This window comes from Tiliqua scincoides, chromosome 2, assembly GCF_035046505.1.
Source record: "Tiliqua scincoides isolate rTilSci1 chromosome 2, rTilSci1.hap2, whole genome shotgun sequence".
NCBI classification, from domain to species: Eukaryota; Metazoa; Chordata; class Lepidosauria; order Squamata; family Scincidae; genus Tiliqua; species Tiliqua scincoides.
This window is the reverse complement of record NC_089822.1, coordinates 30,457,331-30,475,983: the sequence shown is the minus strand read 5'-3', so window position 1 is coordinate 30,475,983 and position 18,653 is coordinate 30,457,331. Positions and strand designations below refer to the sequence as shown.

At 45.2% G+C, this 18,653-nt stretch overlaps 1 protein-coding gene, 1 long non-coding RNA gene and 1 pseudogene across 3 annotated transcripts in view; 1 reads left to right on the top strand and 2 right to left on the bottom strand.

Annotated features, from left to right (window-relative positions):
• WDR41 (WD repeat domain 41) overlaps nucleotides 1-780 on the bottom strand; it is a 32,041-nt gene extending 31,261 nt beyond the window's left edge. For both annotated transcript variants that reach the window (XM_066613516.1, XM_066613515.1), the window contains exon 1: nucleotides 623-780. In XM_066613516.1, coding sequence (XP_066469613.1) covers nucleotides 623-673 — 51 coding nt within the window. In that variant the 5' untranslated portion in view covers nucleotides 674-780. The remainder of the gene's footprint in view (nucleotides 1-622) is intronic.
• Nucleotides 781-1,291: 511 nt separating this feature from the next.
• On the top strand, nucleotides 1,292-11,744 carry LOC136639385 (uncharacterized). The gene is made up of 3 exons (XR_010793673.1): nucleotides 1,292-1,374; nucleotides 4,726-4,868; nucleotides 11,641-11,744. It is a non-coding gene; the product is annotated as an uncharacterized lncRNA (long non-coding RNA).
• A 3,114-nt stretch (nucleotides 11,745-14,858) lies between these two features.
• Nucleotides 14,859-14,975, bottom strand: LOC136642486 (5S ribosomal RNA; annotated as a pseudogene).
• Between the last annotated feature and the right edge of the window lie 3,678 nt (nucleotides 14,976-18,653).

The window sequence follows — 18,653 nt, the reverse complement described above, 5'->3', positions numbered from 1 at the left end:
AGAAATCAGTCCAATTCCCTTTTAAAGGCATCCAGGCCAGATGCCACCACCGCATCCTGTGGCAAGGAGTTCCACAGACTAACCACATGCTGGGTAACCAAATATTTCCTTTGAGAAAGACCTTTCAAAAGTGCTGCCACCTCCATAAGAAGAGCCCTGCTGGATCATGCCAAAGGCCGATCTAGTGGAGCTTCCTGCATCTCACAACAGCCCCTCCAGATGCCTCAGGGAGCAACAAGACAATAGGAGACCTGCATCCTGGTGCCCCCTCCCCACCTGAGGCAGCCCACTTCTAAAGTCAGGAGGCTGCACTGACCCATCATGGCTTGTAGCCTGTGATGGGCTTTTCCTCCAGAAGTCTCTCCCATCCCCTTTTAGAGGCGCTGGTGACATCACCACATCCTGTGGCAAGGAGTTCCACAGATGAGCGCCTGGGGCATCAGCAACGAGGCTGCCCGCCTGAGCTAAGCAGGTATAGACGACAGCATCCTAAACACCAAGGCTGGCGACAGACAGACAGGCAGACGCTTCCACTAAGAGCGAGTCCCCCGCGGGTTCCTGCCCTCGCCAGCCTCAGCACGACACCCGCCTGCCCACCGGCGGCAGCAGCAGCAGCAATTACCTCAGCCAAGCCCTGCGGCTCGCGCCCCCCTCCTATCAGCCACCGCAGCATGGCCAGAGAGGGAGCCCCTCGCCCGGTGTGGGGACGGCAACGGCAGCCCCAACGCCCCACAGCAGCCACCTGACAGCTTGCGACTCGCCCGCCGCCGTTTCCTGTTGTCGCTGTGGTTGGCCGCGCGCGCACGTCCGCCCGTGCGCGGCCAACCGACAGCCCGGTGGGCGTGGCTTTTGGCGGTGCCGGGGATAGGCGCGAGCGGGAGGGAGGGGAGCCACCGCCGCTAATCGATCCCCGAATCCTGAGATGGCCAAAACAAGGCGGCTGCTGCGCGCTCTCTCTCCTGGGCTGGGCGCGATGAGTCGAACACCGAATGATGGATCGACGTGCCTTCCTTTCGCGCGCCCCTCCCACCTCCCTCTGAGCTGTGCTGTGCAGCTGGGAGACGCGGAAGGCAGGTCACAGCTCACTCGTTCCTTGGCAGCAACTGCCGCTGCCTCTCTGTTCCAAACATAAAAGGGTGGCAGCCCCCCAGGCCCAGTCCCTTCAGCCTGGGCAGGGCAGTGGGGCACCTGGTGCCCCGGCCCCCACTGCCCCCCTGGTGCCCCACTGCCCTGCCCAGGCTGAAGGGGCTGGGCACTGTGCACGGGGGGGGGCAGCGGGGGCCCTGGCGCCAGGTGGTTGGGCGCTTGGGGGTGTCACCGCGACCCACTTCTCCTGCCACTGGTTTTGTCGGCACAGTTCCACACCAGTCTGAGGTGAGGGTTGCTCTTCTCTCCCCTTTCTCCAAAAGCCCCTCTTTAAAGGTCCAGCATCCAGCCCCTTCAGCCTGTGCAGGGCAGTGGCGTACCTGGGGGGGCAGGGGGGCCAACGCCCCTGGTGCTTGGGGGGCAGCAGTTGCTGCCGCTATGCATCCTTGAGATAGGAGGACAAACATTCCCTCACCTTGAAGAGGCCTCCATGTTTATATCCCCCAAAGCAGGATGCAGTGCCTGTCCTGTTGGCACAGCTGCATCAGCACTGGGAGGCCAGGCTGGAGTAGGGTTGAAGTCACAAACCAAAGTCAGGGAAGAGGCTGCTAGGGGGCTGCAACCCTGTTATGGTTGGGGCACACTAGGGTTGAATTTCTGTCACTGACTAGACTCAAATGCAGCACAAAGTCATGGTTTGGGCTAACCATGGTTAAAGATGCCACACCAAAGATTTGAGCTTCCAGACACACAACAAAGTACTGTCTGCCAGCCAAGAAAGCTGTCTGCATTTGTTTTCCATCTACTCGAGATTCAGCATATGGGAGCACAATCCTAATGATACACCTGCTCTGCGATCCAGCGAGGCCAGTGCAGTCTTCACTAAGAGTGCAATCCCATGCACTTTCCTGGGAGTAAGCCCCACCTAACTCAGCAGGACTTGCTTCTGCGTAGACATGCATAGGATTGGGCTATAAATACAGCAAAGGAATAGAGGCTGCTGGAGGTATCAGGGGGAGGGGCATTTGTCCCTTTATCCTGGGTCAAGCCCCAGCAACCTCTATGAGGCTACTTGGATCCGTGCCATTGTACAAATCTGGGCTGCTACATGCCAGGCTTTTAGGCCTGGGAGGGGGGATAGGATGCCGCAGTAGCCACAGCCACTATGCTCGCCCTCTACATCCCCATTAGTCCCAACTCAAACTGGCAAAATTCTTGTAATACTCCCCTTTTTATTTCCTAATCATCTTTCCCAAGTCAAGCTGTTCAGGGTTTAACATAGTTCTCCTATGAAAAAATATCTCTCTTCTTTGCTGGGTTGTTTCAAGAACAAGGCAGGGCCAGCCTCAACAATTCTCTCTGTCTCTCTCTCTCTCTCTCTCTCTCTCTCTCTCTCTCACTCACTCACACCCCACTCACTCACCTCCCACATGAAGGGAACACCCCATATCTCAGCGTGTGATTGGTCTGTGGAACTCCTTGCCACAGGATGTGGTGATGGTGACTGACCTGGACGCCTTTAAAATCGGATTGGACAAGTTTCTGGAGGAAAAATCCATTATGGGGTACAAGCCATGATGTGTGTGCACAACCTCCTGTTTTTGGAGATGGGCTATGTCAGAATGCCAGATGCAAGGGAGGGCACCAGGATGAGGTCTCTTGTTATCTGGTGTGCTCCCTGGGGCATTTGGTGGGCCGCTGTGAGATACAGGAAGCTGGACTAGATGGGCCTATGGCCTGATCCAGTGGGGCTGTTCTTATGTTCTTATGTTATGTTCTTATGAACTTAGCCATTGCCACATCCACCGCTTGCAATGAGTGCAAGCGTGCACCCCCACCTGTACTACTGCCTCCTGCTCCTAAGATCTTTTTAAAGCAGGAAAAGGGAATTGGAAATGTGTGGGTACTGTAAGTGGCCTGGAGTGGTTCCCAGGAGACACTCTAGTCCACAACTCTTCTCTTCCAAACAGCCCTGTACATATTCTCTGGCACACAGAAGTTCATTTTCTCTGACCCTGCTTGGTTAGAGTACAAAGGAATCCTGAAGATGAAGGAAAGGAGTGAGCTTTGATTCCTCATATTAGCAACCAGGACTTTTGCATAGCTTTCTTACAAATCAGTGGCCAGTGTGACTCAAAGAAGGGAGGGGGAAGGAGACCCTGGAGCTGCATGTGCTCAGTGGCTAGGGCCTGCGAAAAAGCAAAGTGGGCTCATTTTAATATGGGAAACAGGGATAGACAGGGAGCACATGGCAAGAGAGAAGAACAATGACTCATAAACCGGAGATTCTCTGTTCCCGGACTCTAGCTCTTCCTAGAGTTACCAAGTGGCCAGAATTTATAGAACCAGACAGAATGATATGCTCTCAAACATTTGCCAGAATTGCAGGATTAAAAGCCAGAAAAATATTCCAGCTGAGCAGTTTTTCTCTTGCTGTGCACGTGTAGTTTGCCATAATGTGCACTGAGGCATTCCATAAAGGAGGCAGCTGCATTTGTAGTAAAGCCACACTGCCTACCATCTTGCCCAGGGTGCCTCTCAACCAGGGCAATGCTCATGTGTCTGCTGCATTTTTATACATTTTTATTTGATTGCAGGGTGCAGGATCCTAAAATACTAGGGCATATTTGTACAGAGCATTCCTTTCACAAGGGAAAGGCAGCCTTCATGTGCTCAGAAGCACTTTGCCCTTATGTATTTTTTTCTTTTAGAGAACAAGCTTTGTTCCCCTTGAGGGAAAAGGTTATTGGCACATGCTCAGAGGCACTCAGGCACAGTCCCAGGTATTTTTAAAATATAGATAGACAACTCTACATACCAACTGGCAAAGACACACACAGAGTATGTGCAGAGTAAAAAAAAGCAGCAAAGGGGAATGGAAAGGTGGGCAGGCAAGCAAAACCTCTGTTCTGTCCCCTGGGTATAAAGAAAATTGCTGTTGATGGGAAAGCTCTTAATGGAAATGAGCTAAAAGAAGCTTTTGCTGGCATATGTCTTGGTGACTTAATTGAGCCCTTCTTTTTGTCACCATTTTTGGATTCTAGGGAGAACCTGTAGGCAGCTTAATGGGAGCCAAGAGACATACTGTTCAACTGATCTTTCCCACAGTCTCTCATAGCTTTTCATTCATGTTTTTCCACACGTGTTACAGTATTTCTAATGAATGTTTTAGTGATGACGGAAATATACCATATATTGTCTGCTGCCTCATTCCAGTGCTGGCTTTTTAGCTAATGGTTTCTTGGCATCAATTGCACACAGTCAATAGTGAATCATAAAAAGGTTCACCGTCTGTCCAATATGAGTGTGGCATTTTATTTCTCACCATGTTATTCATAAAACAATGATTAATAATAAGAAGCTCTTCATACAGTCATGTGCAATTTGATTAATGGCGTTCAGAGCAGATTACTTTCGCTGTCAGAGAAGCTGTCGGATCAGGGCTAAAGACATTACAAGACAGAGTAGCTGTGATATTCCTACACACCCCCAGATGGCATTATAACCCTGTTTTTCTAATGTGATTGTTTTCATAATGGAGGATTCTCATCCTCCTATTTAAAAATACATTTTCCTCACCCATGCGGTGGATTTGAACAAAAGAATTACAGCTTTGCTCTCTTCTGTTTATTTTTAAAGAATCCAATTTGTACACATCCTGGTGCTCCAGTGCAATGGCTGTGAACTCATCCATGAGGAATGAAATCATGTCCCTTAACTGTATTCAGCATATTAAAGTCCACATGATAATGAGGTCCTGCAGTAACTCTTCAGTAAAAAAGGTACCATTCAGATTTTAAAGATCATAACTATAGTCAAATTAGTTACATTTCAACAGCTTTATGAGAAAAGTGTGAATTCAATTATGCCTTAGGTTTTATTACACATGAATATTAAACTGATGTTGTATTACGATGGAATCCATATAAAATTACTATGTAGAAGCAAATGGGATACTGGGAGAAAAAAAACCTGAAACAGTGTTGTTGTAATGGAAAATATTTGGGGGGAAATTATTTTGAAGGGAAAGCTGTTTTCCCTCTATCTGTTGTCTTCTTTCTGGATCAGAGCTGGAGCAAATTATTTTCATTTAGAATATCCCAGCTTCACTCCCTGCCACTTCCAGGCATGAAGAGGGTATTCAGTAGAAGAGCTACTACTCGGGATAACCTCAACCAGAGTGCCTGAGCAGCTGGGCAATATGGACATCTGACTCAGTGTAAAGCAAGTTCCTATATAATTTGAATTCAATGGTGTGATGTTATTTAGAATGCGCCAAAATGTAGTAAAGTCACAGACCAAACAAATTTGTGCTGCAGGTTTGGATATAATGCCTTAATCTATAAAAATGTGTTTTGAGGAGCAGGAAATTATCCCACCATTTAACCTTGAATAGTTCAAATAAGATATAGGAACCAGAGAAGAGATATATGGTGATAGCAGCTGAGTCAGGTGAACTTGCTTTATCTATACTGTGGCAAAGCATGTCATGTCACCAGAATTCCCACATTTTTATTAGGACACACAACAGTGTCCTCTTGTGTGAAGCCAGGGACAACCCAAAGCCTATGCTTGGAGCATTGGAGGATAACAGAACTGGTTGGTCTATTTATGTTTCTAGACATAGAGCTTGCAAGAATGTGGTGGGTCAGGAATGTGGTGGGTCAGGAATGGAGCCAGGATTGAAAGGGGGGATATGGGTACCTTCAGGATAACAACCTGTGCGTTAGGCATGGAACCTGGTAAGTTATGGGTGACGACTGCCATCAATGCGGCTTCATGTCAGCATCTGGATTTCTAGCCCTACACCTGTGAGGGATCAGAATCAGATCAGAATCAATGCTTTCTTCCTCAGCCACGTTTTCCTTCTGCCTCTGTCTCATTTTTGCTGTAGTTGATGAGAGCTCCAATAAGGCACCAGTAAAGCCAGACTCTCTCTCTCCCACTCCCTCCTTCCCCTAAACAATTGGTGTACATAAGAGTTTTCAAGCAATGAAACATGGCAAACCAGTTTCAGTCAGATCCATTGTAAAGAAAGCAAAAATGTGGTGACACAATTTTCTAGCTTCTAAATTGTATCCAGAAGATAGATGTATAGGCTAAATGTTTTCTTAATCCACTCCCAAATGTGTCAAGCTCTATGGGAAGCATGGTAGGTGGAAGACTAAAAATGTCTCTTCTGTTAGCAGTGACAAAAAACATTTCACAGGTGATACACAAACTGCAAGGAAGTTGAAACGCAATTGCAAATCCATCTTCCTGCATGGCCCTCAAGCAATTTAAAACCTGATACACATGCATTTAAAACTGCATTTCAGCTTTTCACAGATGCACACCAAAAGGAGAGAGGTTCAAAAGTGTTTTAAGTGTCACAAGTGAAATTGGTCTTCACCCTATTGCATCTAATGCTTTGAGCTCAAATCCATGTCTAGTCTCTCCTCTTCTCTGCCAGCAAATCCTTTGAGGTACAGATGTAAAGCCTCTCTCATTACTCATCTAGTCCCTTTATTCTGCTTAAAACCACAGAACTATAACCACAGAATGTAGCAACCTCACATAGACCCTGACAATATGAGCTTTATTGTGCAGGGTCTATTATAACAGAATTTGAGGCAATTGTGTGTTTTCTCTTGTGGCAGGAGGAAAAAAAAACTTAAGTCTGTGAAGAAGCTGAGGCTTACTATTTCTGAAAAAAACCAATTATGCATGTGAATATTTCTTTGTAGAATTGTGCTTTACATAGCCCCAAACATTTGAAAAATGAATATGTTTAGGATTATGCTGCTGATAAATGCAGGAAAACTACCAGGTAGCTATTCCATGCAGTTACAACCCTTTCTTGCTGAGGTCAAGTGTACTTCATTGTTTAACCAAAAGGTCATGTTAATCGGGGTAAACAAAAAAGGCCTAATTCAAAGGCCTATACATGTTTACAGTGCACAGCAGGGACAAAATCAGGGGTATGGGAATCAAATGATAGGGGTATGGGAATCTATATCTGAACAATTAAAAAAATTCTTGTTAGATTATTAACTATCAGTATTATTAATATGACTAAGGACCAAATCCTACCCAACTTTCCAACACTGGCATAGCGGTGCCAATGGGGCATGTGCTGCATCCTGCAGTTGGGTAGCACTCCTTCCTCAAAGTAAGGGAATGTTTATTCTTGTACCTCGGAGCTGCACTGCCTTTATGTCGGTGCTGGAAAATGGGTTAGGATTGCACCCTAAGGCGTTTTGTTCCTACCTATCCATATGACATTTCCTATTGACATCTTTTGAAGGCATACTGTATCTAATAGGACTGGTGATGATTTATTTCAGCAGTCTGGCAAAGGGAATATGGGGACATATTAGACAACCCACTGGGGGTCAGAAATCATAAAAAAGATAAGAATCCCTGCTCTACAGTATGCATATCAAGGAACTTTTGCCACAATTTCTGAGTGGCCACACCAAGTTTTGCCCCTTTGTATGTGACAGATTTTTCCCTATATGACCAAAAAAACCGGCATTTGCAGAATGATAAAAACTGACTGTATCTTTCTTCACAAGCAAAGCCTTTATCAGTTTGTCCTAAGTAGATACAGTATACTATACATAAAATATATGCAGAGGTATATAACGACAAACAGTTTCAATAACTGTGGTCTCACAGAGACGTTGGTATTGTTCAAACAGATTTTTCAGTAATGGCTGTCAAGACATTGCAAATGCATTTTCTGAGGCCTTAGCATCAAGCAAGTGAAGGGATGGCCATCGCTCAGTCACAGAGCACATGCTTTCCAGGTTCAATCCCTGGCATCTGCATGTTTGGCTGGAAAGTCTCCTGAAAGAGGGAGAGCTTTAGCCAGTTGGCACAGGCAATACTGACCTAGATGGACTAATGGTCTGACTCAACAGAAAGCAGTTTCACATAAACAATGTCCACCTCCCCACCACCTCCACCTCCCCCCAAGGATAGCAAGTCACTAACTCCTGCCTGCAAAAGGATGTTCCTTCAAGAGAATTGCTGTCATGCACCTTCCAAAGACTTCATTCGAACCAGGACTCCTTGGGGCTTGGTCACCCAATCTATTCTCAGAGCAAGGGCTTAGGCCTGGAAGATGTGAAAAAAAATTGAAGATGGGTGCCTTTGGGTTCAGCAAGTCTAGCTCTACCAATAGAGAGGGTGAAGTGGTCCACCATATACTGTTGATTTGGGAACACCATTAATGGACAGCAAATTTTCAGTTATTTATGGCACAATCCTACGTCACCACAGTGCTCATGCAGTGACCACTGCACCAGCCTTGGCTCTCACAAAGGTGCTGTAAAGTACTCTGTGACACTTTGAGAATAAGGAGAGCAGGTGGAAAGGCCTGCGCCATCCCAGTGGTGCCGGATCCAGTTGGAGTGCCTAACAAACAGGTATACTCCCACTGGGCAGCACAAGGGCAGGAGAGGGTGGAACGGGGCGGGGAGGGGTGGAATGGTGTCGATCAAATCTGGGAGGGGGCAGGATTGGCATCAGCAGTACTGGCTGTATCCTACTCTCCCTCCCAGGCTTGAAAGCCCAACACAAAGCTTCTTGAGCTTAAGCCAAGAAGTGCACCAGATTTCGCTGGTGTGGATCCAAGTAGCCCCTTGTGCAGGCTGGGGCTTTACCCAGGGTAAGGAGATGAATGTCCCATTACCTCAAGGAGTCCTCCAGCCTGCTCCTTTCCAAGACTGAATACAATGTGGGTAGAGCAGACCCGCTGCTCTGGCACAAGTAAAGATTGGACTCATTACTGTAATTTTTGGCTGTTGGGTGGGGAAAACCAATAGAACTTTCTGCCTCAGAATCCAAAGTATCCTGTGCGGACTCTGTTGGTGTTTAAAAGGCCTTTTCCTTTTAAACCTCAGAGCAATCCCAAGCTTCTTTCATATGCTAGATTTAAAAATAAGGTTTCTGGATCAAAGGGATCCAGAATCCAAGAATGAATCTGCATTTTCCAAGCAGATTCAAACTTCAGCATCTTTCATTTTGGAAAATGAGCATTATCCCTCCCAAATCTGGCTCCCGTTTTGAAATCATTTGCATCTGAGTTTTGACCCACAGTTCCCAGAATATCACATGTAAATATTTAAATATACAAATATTCCCATGTGTCATAGTAATGTAATGTGTAAAATGTAATAGGCACTCCACATGTAGCACTTGAAAAGCAGTATAAATACATGTCTAGGCATGCACATCTATTTATATATATCCTGTATTTGATAGTTTATTATGTTTAATTCCTTATAAATTGGGAATTAACTTATGAATTGACTTGGACCGCCCTCTGGATAAGAAAAAGGATATAATTGTTTTAAATAAACATATAAATATGACAAGAAAAGTAATCCATGGATTACTCCATGCTATAATCCATGCTATAGCAGACCCATTATGTGGTATCCTAGTTTGGTTTTGGACACACTCCAAAAGATGTTAGTGCCACATCCACTAGAACTCACACCCACAAGTACACTGCCCCCAGTGGTGTGATGAGAGTCCTTGCTGCTTGTTATAAACAGCCTGCTGCAAAAGGTTAAAGGATCATAGATTTTAGGGAAAACTCACAAGATACACGTAAAGATGAGGCAAGGAAGGAGGAGGTGTATGGAGCTGACAAGCAAGAGGGAGGAGGACAGGTGTAATGGGATGGAAAGAGGAAGTGAAGTAAGAAGTGGGACGACAAGGAGGACCAACAGGCTGTGAGCTGAGAGAAAGGAAGTAAGGTGGATGAGAAGTGGAAAGGAGAGAGCCAGAAAAGCAAGGATGAAAGAAAGCAGTAAGGGAAGAGGAAGAGGAGAGCCAGGGGACAAAGAGAGGTGGAACTCTCTCAAGAAAGGGCCAAGGGGGATCAAAGAAGTGCCAGAAGCCACAGTCCAAGAAGGGGGCTGAACAAGTGAGGCAGATAGCACAGTCACTGCTCCTTGGCTGTGGCTGGTCCCTGGGAAGGAACTATAGGGCTGTAGCACCCCCAGCTTCCAGGGGCCTTCATGTATTTTTGGGCTTTCACAGCCCCTCAAGAGCTCAACCCCAAGCCTTACCTGGGCTCTTTTAGCAGGGTGCAGCAGCCCCTTACACTGTGAAGTGCCACAGAAAAGACATCTGGAAGGGCTCAGACAGTCAACAGCAAAGGAAAAGGAGCATCCAGAGAAGTATTCTGCCCCCTCTTAAAAGACTGTGAAGCCTACACCTCAAATAAATCCCTACTGAGCAGCCTCCTGAGCAGTACTGCTGGAACTCAAGTTCCTTTATTTATACTGAATCAGCACTGGATGTGACCCCGCCATGTCCTTCCTCGACTCTTGTGATGTGGAACTCTTCCTCCTGGGAGGGGGCTGAGCCACGGGGGGGGGTCACACTACAATGCCAGATCCAAGTTCCAAGGGTTTTCAGCAAACTTTCCACCATGGAGTTTCTCCGCTTCTTGGGTGGATCCCAAGGCAGTCACTGCCACTACTGCATGAAGACTATGGACACAGAGGTGGTTGCAGAGATCACTAGGAGACCCTTCTCAGGGCTCTCAACAGCTGCTCTATGATGCCAACCCCTGATGCAGGCCCTGCTGAGCTTGTCACCATTGGATGGCCATATAGCCAAAAAGAATCCCAACTCCACTCTCAAAGCATTCAATTTCATTTTCCTTGACCTCTTTCCAACAGAGATGCCCTTCCCACTTTCCCTTCCTCTCTTCCCAGAAGCCCTCACATCCATCTCTATTCTGCTAGGGAGAATGCTATTTCACATGATCTTGGAGCACCACTTTCTGGCTAACTTCAATGACATGAATAGCCTGTCAGTGAGAGGTGGTAGTCTGTGACCCTCCCTAACTGTATGGAAGGTCAGTCAACATGAGAAACCCAGGAGGAGATTGAGGGCCCAATCCTATCCAACTTTCCAGCATTGGTGCAACCACAATGCAGCCCTAAGATAATGGAACAAACATTCCCTTGCTTTGAGGAGGTCTCCATGACTGCCTCCCCACCACAGGAAGCAGTGTACTCCCCATTGGCACTGCTGTACCGGCACTGGAAAATTGGATAGGATTGGGCCCTAAGAACCCTCCATTGGAGGAATAATCTCAGGCACTACATTTTTATCCATGATTAGAAGGCTTTCCAAATTGCTCTCCTTGCAATTCATAAATTCCTCATGGACTTTGGGATGTTGGAAGGAGAACCAAAAAAAAAAATTAGAAAACTGGCATAAGATTAATTTAAATATAAAAGACATGCCAATGAAAATTAGACTCTTACACTGTTAGCACTAGCCCATCAGATGTTAACAACATCTGATATGCAACAGTTTTACATATCCCCTTGTGGGAGAAAGATCAACTTGCGCACCGCTTTATAAATCCGCCACAGTGTTAGAGTTAGGCTACTGTAGCTAAATAGCTTTTAGATATGCTTCTTCTTTTGAGCTACCATATTTACAAATGAAAGCTTTTTCAAACCACGTCTTTTAATATAATTTGCATATTTAGTAATACATTGATTAACATTAAACACGGATTATTGCAATTTATTTCAGAAACAGATGGGATGCATTAAGTGAAAAAAGCCTGCGCATTTAAACAGAACAGACTCACTGGCTGACGACTGATGACTGATGAATACAAAAAGTTTGTTAATTGACAGGGGGGGGAGGAGGGGAAAGGCCTGTGGCGCAGGGCTTTCTTTTTCAAGTGCTTTCCTTGCTAATGGTTCCATGAAGCTGGTAATAAAGTTAATTTAAAATGAATAATGTAGCTCAAAGGTGTGCTTCACTTTAATGAAAGCTGTAGGACAGATAAACGACAAAATCCTGACAGCAGATCGCAGTGGAAGAACGAGAGGGTGGGGGGAAGAGAGAAATCTGACAAACTTCTTACATTCTTCCTCCCATTCTATTTTCCTGTTCTTTTGCCTGGGCACAGGATGTACAGAGGTCCACCACTAGATGGCAATGTACTATAAGATACATTCTTCTTGTCTCCAATCTGTGAAGCTCCAAATTTTGCTGGCTTAACACCAACAGAGGTTGTCACCCTACCAGTGTTTCAAGACAGTTAAGCACGAGTGCATGGATTTTAAACTGGTGCAGCCAGTAATCTAGAGTTTTTTCATCACATTCACATACAACATCCATTCATTTCGTAATGGTGTTCAAGAACTCACAAACTTTAAAGGGATTTGGGTGGGTACTTTCATACCCCAAAGGGATGAGCAATCCCTGGACCATTTGAGCAGCCAGTTTGCATCATCCAAATCAGCAGTCCTACCTGATCTATTTCCTGTTAACCATGATTGGCAGCAGCTCTCATAACTAGCTTTCCAAGAAATGAAGCAGATGAGTCCCTAGTCCCTGGAAACAAAGCTCCCATTGCTGATGATACTGAAGAATAAAATTCAGGCTCTCAATATGGACTGCTAGTGAATTATGGCTATTTCCAACCAGTATGCCGCAGTCACTTACCAGTAGGAATTCCTTCTCATACTCATTGAATACACATACTAGTTCTACATGAACAGTTGGGAGGGGATTTGTAGTATATATTATACGTTTAGCCACTAAAAAAGTCATACACTCAGCCACTGACAGGGTGTATCAATAAATATGTGGCAGTGGACAGAAAACTGAATGTCAGCGCACACATAGCACACAGAGGCATAACAAGAGCAGAGTCTAAGGGGCACCTGCCCCAGGTGCCAATTTTTTCCCTCAGCCAGCACCTGATCCTCCTCTATGACTTCCAGGTTCTCTGGAGAAAGAAGAGGCACTGGTGGTGGCCGCTTTGCGATATGGTTGCCACTCCCATCCTGTCTCCCATGGAGGCTTCCCCTTGTAGGGGGAACCCCTTGAAGGTGAAGCCCCTACAGCATAAGGGTTGGCAACCAGACTGTAAAGCTTCTGCTGTCCATGCCGCCTCCTTCTCCAGGTGAACCTGGAAGTAATGTCATGATGTCATGTGACACTGTGATGTCAACCCCCCCCCCCCTGTGCCAAAGCCACCTTATTTCATTTATCCTCATGATAGTCTTCTATGAAATAAAGCTAGGCAACATTTTTCATATGGGACAATTTAGCAGCTAAAACAGGTGTCTCTCCCACATTCAAGCCACCCTCCAGAGAAGCTGGAGTCAAGAGCCAAGCTACAAAGCTAAACTGTAAGAAATGTACATACACTGCATATCAGAGACAGAGTGATATGGAGCAAGTAATCTAGTACTCTTATTGCCCCAACAAATGTTCAAGAGGCTTTAATCTACAGCACACTGAATATTCCAGCAGACTTTATGTCAACTGGTAAAAGGAACAAGACTCTTCTTTCTGCCACTGGCTCTTTGTCTGTTTAGAGGGCCCAAGATGGGAGGACAGGCTTCTAAAAGGGCAGTAACAGTGCTCTCCTCCTCCAATCTATAATGCAAAGATAAGATGCACAGACCCTGATTCTCCCACCAAATTTAGGCATACCCTTTTAGAATATTAAGCACACAGCTGTACAGTAATATATTCAGCTTTCCTCCACATACCTACCAAAAGCCAACAACCATGCATCTGTATGAAATTAAAGGTTGCTATTTTTATCTCTCGACATCTCATTTTAAATTTCAGCTAAAAAATTGTTCTCCTGAACACCTTCATCATATCATCCTTCTACCATTTTTCCAGTTTAACTTTGTAGCTCTTTATTGCATTTCCACATGCCAATATGAGAGACATCCATTTATCACAGTGATGCTAAGTAAACATACAGGATACAAACTAATAAGGTTATGTTTTGCATAGCTGCTGAACTATACCAAAATCCTAATAGTAGTTCATGTGGAATACTTGGACTAAGATGACATATAGGATATTTTCCTAGTAGATATCCCTAGAAAACTGCAGATCAGTTTGGGGGACAAGTCACCATGCCAGCACAATATCATCACCTTAATTTGTGGCACTATAACCAGACCATGTTGTGATGGCAGTAGTGTAGATCATCTGTACTAATGCACCAAGAAGACAGCACTGTGCAAATCTATTTCATGACTGGGAACTGGGCGAGGAGGGGAATAACTAATAAGGGCGCCTTAATGTGCCACCTAGATGCTTTTAACAACTCAGTCCTAACTCTCCAATGTGGCACCTGCTATACCCCATGGGAGGGGAGGCAACCTTGGAGTAAGGGAACATTTGTTCCTAAAGCCACGTTTTCTTCAGGATATGTATACCTTGCCTCATTTCAAAGCCTCGGGAGGAGAAATAACAATGTAACATGAGAACTTCAGGGCCAGATCCCAAAGGATCTCCTCTATGGAGAACTTGTGCAAGGAAAGCGCCCTACATCAGCTGCGATACAAGGACATCTGCAAGAGGGATCTGAAGGCCTTAGGAGTGGACCTCAACAGGTGGGAAACCCTGGCCTCTGAGTGTCCCGCTTGGAGGCAGGCTGTGCAGCATGGCCTTTCCCAGTTTGAAGAGAGACTTGGCCAACAGACTGAGGCAAAGAGGCAAAGAAGGAAGGTCCATAGCCAGGGAGACAGGCCAGGGACAGACTGCACTTGCTCCCAGTGTGGAAGGGATTGTCACTCCCAAATCGGCCTTTTCAGCCACACTAGATGCTGTTCCAGAACCACCATTCAGAGCACGAACCGTTCAGAGGCAGCAGCATGCCCCCTGTAGTAGTTGATGTAGGACAAAAGTGGGAGAACAATGGCCTCCATGCCCTGCCTCTGGGCTTCCTGGTTGGCAACCTTCAGTCTCAAAAGACTCTTGGTATAAGCCTACACCACCTGGTATTCCCAGGCGGTCTCCCATCCAAGTACTAACCAGGCCTGACCCTGCTTAGCTTCCGAGATCAGACAAGATCAGGCATGTGCAAGGTAACAGTTGCTGCCATCTGGGCTTCCTGGAGGCATTTGAATGGACCTTACCTCCAGTCTGATCCTGCAAGGCTCTTCTTGCGTTCTTACGTATATTAAAAACATATGCTCTGTAGCTGGTATTTGTATACTTGTTTGTAGCTCTGTAGCTAGTATTTGTAGCTAGTATTTGCTATTGGTTTTGCAGTGAATTAAACCCCATTATGTATTTGGCATTTCCAAGTCTAGACTGTTGGAAATTGGTGCATATCATCATATAACCAGAAGGAAACTTGTGAGCCATCATTCTAGCTGAGTCCCCTGCCTTCAAACAAAATAGCATGTACAACAATGAGCACAGACTTCAGCCATGCTCTAGCATAGACACAGAACAGAACAGCACCTTATTCAAATACTCGTCTCAATAGCTTGTTGACTGGGCCCTAACAGTATCTGCACAAATACACACCAATAATAATTAATAAAACTAAATCATAATAAATAAACGGGACACTGACAGCACAATCCTACACATGTCTATTCAAAAGTAAGCCCCAATGAGTACAGAGACCAACAGGACTTACTCCCAGTTGAATGTGTATAGAATTACAGCCTTAACAAAGAAAAAATACAGTACATATACAATCATTACCTTCTGTATTCAAGGATATTTGAGTTTTTAAAAATGCATTTATCAACAGCATTAGTTCTCGATACTTGGGGGGGAGGGGTCCTTTGTTTTAAAGAATGGCTGAGAGCCAGCCCTTCAGGTGCAGTTTAAAAACTACCCCAAAATTACCGCAATCCATCTTCAAAGTTTGATTAAATATGCCAAAGTGCTATTTTTTTTTATAAAAAAAGGTCAATTTGCCCCTTTCCCTGCTAGAGAGGATTATTCTAACATGATATGTTTGCCTCCTATTGTGAGTTGCGAAAATCCCCCTGTATCCAATGTGTTTTGTTTGGATTGAGATGGCATGCACTTGATGGCTGTGACCTTCATGGTGGCTTAGATCCCTGGCTGGCACTGATTTTTGATTTAGTGCCGATCTGCTGCGCTTGTCACAGGCTGCAAGGTGCTTTCCATGCACTAATGGAACAGCTCAAGGGCAGAAGGGCCCTGTAAATGTCTATCTCTCGCCAGCAATGTGTTAAATAGAGAGCTGAGTTTTCTACATGTGAATGACAGACACTGAAATTGCGTATGGGGAGGAATGTGGAGCTCTTGCACACAGGGCAGTGTTGAGAAATAAATAACTGCAGTTGTTAAAAGTGCAAACCTGCTCTTATTCCAGGTGCTAATGAATATATATATATATGCAGAGAGTTAAAGCAGAATGCTTAAGACAAATACTGATAATATATCTTCATTTAATAGGAGAGGGATAACAGTGTACCTTCAAGATGCTGTATTAAACACCATTCAAGTGAAGGGAATCACACTGGGGGTGGGTTTGTGCTTATGTGTCCAGCGATGCATCTAAAGTTGCTAATAAATTTTGTTCCTTAATGATATATTCAGCTGGGAGAAAAAATGAATTCAATCAGAAATTTTGCCATGTAAGAAATCATCAGATTATACTTTGCATGCTGCCCTAAGCCAAAATTAGAAAGGCTACTGTATTTATTGTCTTACTTTAGTTGTGATATGTCATATAAAATATGGCCAAGACATGGACATTTCCTAGGATTCCAATTCCCATAGAAATCAAAGGTGGCTTTGGCATAAGGAAAGCATTTATTTGCTTCCTTACTAGATTTATATACACTTTTCAGTAAGACCATATTCACCCAATATAATATACAAATACAACAATTAATGCATGTTTAAAAATACCAAAATTTTTCATACCAGAACTGATTTCATCTTCTGGTAAATCCTTCTTGCACAATTTTAAAGGTCAGAATACGCTCTATGTATTTTATAAACTGACTTACTGTTATTACTTAATGCTTGATACTGGCTGGCAGTACAGTTTATGACTACCTTTACTTGTATTATAATTGCCAAAATAATTTCATTTAGTTTTAACCTGAGCTCTATAGAGAAGGGAACCCGAGTACCTTTTTTGCTGTCGTTGCCCTAAATGGCTCCGAGTGGGAGCGGGAGGGTTGTTTACACTGCGCATTGCGGTGCCTGCTGTACTTACTGCAACCCCCCTCTGGCTTTGCTACTGGTGGGGAGCGCAATGACCTGATCTAAGTGGTGCCCCTGTGCTCTTTACACAGTCAGCAGTTGTCACCAGCAAACTGGAGATATTGGTGCATCCACTGCTGAATGCCAAGGCAGAATTCTGATTAAATGGTCTGTTAATCAATGGCACTTGGCAGATAATACTTGGTCATCCAACAGCAATTAAGGGGTAAGGAGCCCCAAACTTTACTGGTGGGTGTTATGGGGTGACAATGGGTAACATGGTCAGCACTGTACCCTGTCTGACTGGATAGCAGCAGCCCCTGCAGACTTGGGCTCATAAAGCCAGCCACACAAGCAGAATATTGACCAGTCAGGAATCATGATTCCACACCATGCTGGCCCAGCCACTGCTTCCATTGCTTTTTTGGATGCTATCCACTCTGGGTGTGGGGCTCCCTCTTCTCAGTTGCCATACAGCAGAGTTGACCAACTAGTATCCACTGCCCCACTTCAGCAGTCACCACTGCTATGAATACTGTCTCTAATAGACACCAGAAGAGAATTTGATTCATTGCCATTTTCCAAGAGTTTAGCTAAATCTCATCAGTATGTCTTGACAGCTGCTATAGCAGACTACTACAGCCTTCTGTGAAGGCCCCACACTGCTGTGTCCATACCACATGAACCTGGCCCTCCCCCACTCCTTGGTGCCTTTTGGTGGTTATGGATAAGAAGTGTGGCCTCCCTCGAGCAGCAGATTTTAGAATAACATTGAACGGCAAAAAATATTAAATTCTTCTTCTTCATCATCATCATCATCATTATTTTGCAACCTTTGGTGGCACAGCATGTGATTTTTCTGCCTCATGCACCAAAATCTCCCAGGCCACCTCTGATCCTTCTCACTTGCCACTCAACAAAGGTGGCTGGAGATCACAGCACACTCTGCTGTACAGGCATCATGTGTGAAATAAGTAATAAGCTCCAAAGTGACAGTGGATTCTTGTGCCAATGTAGTAGTGGGCTGCACAAGCAGAACATCAGATCTTAGATTGTTCACTCTACTGTAGTTGAAACCTCTCCATACTGAAACAGTGGTTACTGCACAACAAAAGGCTTCTGTACCTGAAAGGCTCACCTTGCTTGTGCCCTCTTCCTACCTAGGAACCTGCAGAGGCACTGGCAAGAGGACAGGCTAGGTGCAGGAAAGCAGGGCCCACCATTAGCTCCCAGGGAAGCACATATCAAAGGCAGAATCCAAGGCAACTCAGAGTGTCTAACCATACATTAGGCACATCATTTAAGAACATAAGAAGAGCCCTGCTGGATCAGGTCCAGGGCCCATCTGCTCTAGCTTTCTGTATCTCACAGCAGCCCACCAGATACTTCAGGGAGCACACAAAACAACAAGATACTTGCATCTTGTTGACACTCCCCTGCATCTGGCATTCTATTTACCGTCGCACCCCCAATGAAGATAACAGACTGTGGCTTGCTTGGGTTTAACTTTATTAAAAACAAGTGACCAATTTTTAAAACTTGAAACTTACTGAACACAGTCTCTCCCTCGCCAATCT